General features: G+C 56.7%; 1 protein-coding gene across 2 annotated transcripts in view; it reads right to left on the bottom strand.

Moving 5' to 3' along the window:
- The window catches only part of CDK18 (cyclin dependent kinase 18), an 8,322-nt gene extending 5,585 nt beyond the window's left edge, over positions 1–2,737 (bottom strand). Inside the window, exons 1-4 of one of the 2 annotated variants that reach the window (XM_007470685.1) lie at positions 2,614–2,737; positions 2,252–2,441; positions 1,612–1,786; positions 722–778 (exon numbers count right to left, since the gene is read on the bottom strand). In XM_007470685.1, coding sequence (XP_007470747.1) covers positions 722–778; positions 1,612–1,786; positions 2,252–2,441; positions 2,614–2,737 — 546 coding nt within the window. The remainder of the gene's footprint in view (positions 1–721; positions 779–1,611; positions 1,787–2,251; positions 2,442–2,613) is intronic. The other variant, XM_007470686.1, reaches the window with a different exon arrangement.
- Positions 2,738–3,373: the final 636 nt, after the last annotated feature.

Genomic DNA, 3,373 nt, shown 5'->3' with positions numbered 1-3,373 from the left:
CCCCCCCCCCCCCCCCCTTCACTGAAATTCTGTTTCTTCCAAAGCCCACTTCTCTGTGAAGCTGTCCCTAACTCCTTCCCGGTCAGAAGGAACTGTCTTTCCTGTAAGCCCCCAGCAGGCAAGGTGTCCCTCTATTATAACACCAGTTTTTTTCTTCCTTATGTTCTGTTGATGTTTACGTGTAGGTCTCCTCTGGGTTCCTGGAAGGAAAGGGCCACATCCTCCTCCTCTCTGTAAACCACTGCCCACCCCCGGCCTGGAACACAAAGCCCAGCACAGTGTTTACGGAAATAGCTAATAATTACACGGCACAAAAGCTTATAGTGACCTACTCGGTCCTCACAACACCCTATGAGGTAGAACAATTAGGATCTCCATTTGACAGAGGAAGAAACCAAGGGCACAGAGGGAGGTCACATAGCTCACAGCAGGCCACAGAGCTGGTAAACGGAGGAGATGGGATTTGATCCCAGACAAGAAATATTTGCAGGAAAAAAAAGACTGGATTCTGCCCCAGAGCCCATCAGCCACTCCATCCTCATGCCCTCCTCCAGGACCTGGGCCCAACTTAACACCTGCCAAAGGCTGGGCCAGACTGCATGGCAAGATCTGTGGGACAGGGGTAGTGTGACCGCAGCCTGGGGAAGGCTGGGGAAGACCCTGTTCCTCCTCCTAGCCATCCCGCCTGGCGGCCTGGAGAAAACCCAACCCAGCCTCTTACCTCCCCCAGTTTGTCCAGTTTCACGTATGTTTCCAGTTTCCCAAAGCCGATATCTGACTGAGAGGGAGAGACATAGGGTCCTGTGAGCTTGAAGGCCCCAGCAGTCCCACATAGAGTACACCTCCTCACCCCCAGCCTCCAGGTGGAAAGGGAATGAGACCCCCAGGGGGTCTGAGGCTAGCAGGGTGAGGGCAGCCCCAGATCCTCCCTCTCCACTTCTCTCTGTCCCTGTGATAAAGGAGGGAGGCCTTGGAAGTGTGAGTTTCTTTCTCCCGTGGCAGTGGTGGGTGCAGAGCCCAGGGTTGTAGTCCTGGGATTGCCACAGGCCTTTATCACCTGTCTGTCTCCATCCTGCTCAGAAGCCCCTCAAGGGCAGGAACTGTGCCTTTTTCTCCACTGTACCTTGGGGGTCCAGTTCAGAACCCACCTCGCTACAGCCTCTCTCATCAGCACACTTGCTCCAGCTCAGTAGTACCCAACCCTTAACAATACGGATTCCTGGGCCCCACCACCCAGAGTTTGATTCTGTAGGTATCTGGACTGGGGACCATAATCTGTGTTTTGTACGATGCTCCCAGGGAAATCTGATAGGCAGCCAAGACTTGGAAATACGGGCCAGCTGGTTTATTGACCTCACGCCAGTGAAGACTCTGGAACCCAGAGGGGGCTTGGAGCTCAGCTCCAGCACTGGTGGGACTCAACTAGGGAATGGAGGTTGACCAAGAGGACCAGCTATGGGAATCCTCTCGGCCAGAAGGTGGCGCCAGAGGCCCAGAAACCTCCCTGGAAACGGCTGCAAGCCTCTGCCGGGGACAGGCAAAACCAGGACTGATGTCCTGCAGGGGAGAGGGTGTTCCACCCAGGCGACCTCTGACCCTCCTGGGACTCACCAGGGAGGCACGGCGGGACATTCGGCTGAGCGGTTTGGGCAGGTCTGGGCTCTCCAGCTGCAGCTTCTGGAGGAACTCCTGGGGCAGACGGATGTCCATGGGCAGAGAGAGCCTCTTACTGACGTCCTGCAGTGGCCAGGATGAGACAGGGGCGCCAGTGTTTGCTCCAGGGTAGCTAGGGCTGTGGGACCCTCGCCACTGGCCCTGGGCCTGGCTTTCCCTGTGAACAACCCCAGCAGGACTGAACCATGGGCTGTGAGGCTTCAAAGATGTGCTGAGACATACATGAACATCCAGGGGTTGCTGTGTGACCTTAGGAGGTCCCTTCCCCTCTCTGGACCTCAGAGTCACCATCTGTAGAATGAGATTCCTGCAGACACTGCGATTCTGTAAGCATATTTTTCATACACTTGGGCACATGTATATGGGTCATAAGACCAACAGTCAAATTGTCTCGCCCTTGCTATGTACAGGAATGCTCTGAGCATGTGGCATATACTCTCATTTAATCTTCTCGATGACCATTTTAACACAAGGAGACTGTGATACACAGAGGTTGCGTAGCCTGCTCAAGGCCACAGAGCTAATCAATGGCAGAGCTGGGATTTGAACCCATGAAGTCTGGCTCCAAGGTAACCACCTTCCTGGGCATACATCTGTGGATGTGTCGTAGAGCCTGGAGCCCCTCACCTCCATGGAGAAGCGACGCTGGTTCTGCCGCCGGTACTGCATGCCAGGGGACAGCTGCCCGGGGTCCTCCCCTCTGTCTGCGGGGGAGAAGGTGCTGGACTCTGGCTGGGGGTCTCTGCCCAGAGGACGGAGCTGCAGGCCTGAGAGGGAGAGGCGTCAGCCACCCTCCCGGCCTCTGCCCCGGCACGGGGGTGGGGAGGAGACTTCACTGCCCTTCCCCGACCAAGGCCAACCCCAAGGCCAGCCGTGCTGTGTGTCACGGTGTGTCAGGGAGGGTGCGGAGGGCCGGGGGAAGGGCCGCAGACCCCTCACCCTCATGGCGCCGGCTGTGGAGCTGGTTGAACTGCTCTGTGAACTCGACCAAGGACTCCTCGATGGTCTCGGTGCGGGGCACTGACAGTGAGAAGCGGCGCTTAAAGTTCTTCATTTTGTGCATGGTCAGCAGGCCGCAGGGTCCTGGGACCGAAGTGAGAAGAGTGGGTGAGAACACGGCAACGGGTCCGGTCGACACCAGCTTCCCATCAAGCTCTGTCGCCCCGCACTCAGGGGCCAGGGTTGCATCTTCCTAACCCTCTTCCTCCTTGGGAATCTCATCCCCCCAGGATTCCCTGTCCCTGGGGAGATATTCACAGGGAATATTAAGAAGCACAGCGAAGGACTGCTCATAATAGCAGCTTGATGTGCCAATAGGATCCTGAAGGCCCCCCCCAGGGCCAGATGGTAACCTTCCAGCTGCTGGAGGTCTAGAGAGTTCTGGAAGGAGGCCAGGGGTGGCGGGGAAGACACCAGAACCGGGTGGGCCTAGGGCCAGCAGCTCTTTACCACCTTGCATGCAAGAAGCTGAATATGTCAACAGCCAGTAAGCCTTACTGATGGATGCCCATAAGCTGAACATAGCTTAGCCTACACCCTTGTAACGCAGTCTGTTCCAAACCCCATTTCATCCCAATACTGACACCTGGGAGTCCCTCTCTGGCTTGTCCTGGGTCCCCAGGAGACAGGAAAAGAGAGGAAAGGGACAAGGGAGAGGATGTGTGCATCTGAGCTGGCCCAGCCCCATCCCTCCTGCTGA

This window comes from Lipotes vexillifer, unplaced genomic scaffold (genome assembly GCF_000442215.2).
Source record: "Lipotes vexillifer unplaced genomic scaffold, Lipotes_vexillifer_v1.1 scaffold1122, whole genome shotgun sequence".
Classification (NCBI taxonomy): domain Eukaryota; kingdom Metazoa; phylum Chordata; class Mammalia; order Artiodactyla; family Lipotidae; genus Lipotes; species Lipotes vexillifer.
The sequence above is the reverse complement of the archived record's forward strand: the minus strand, read 5'-3'. Positions and strand labels throughout refer to the sequence as shown.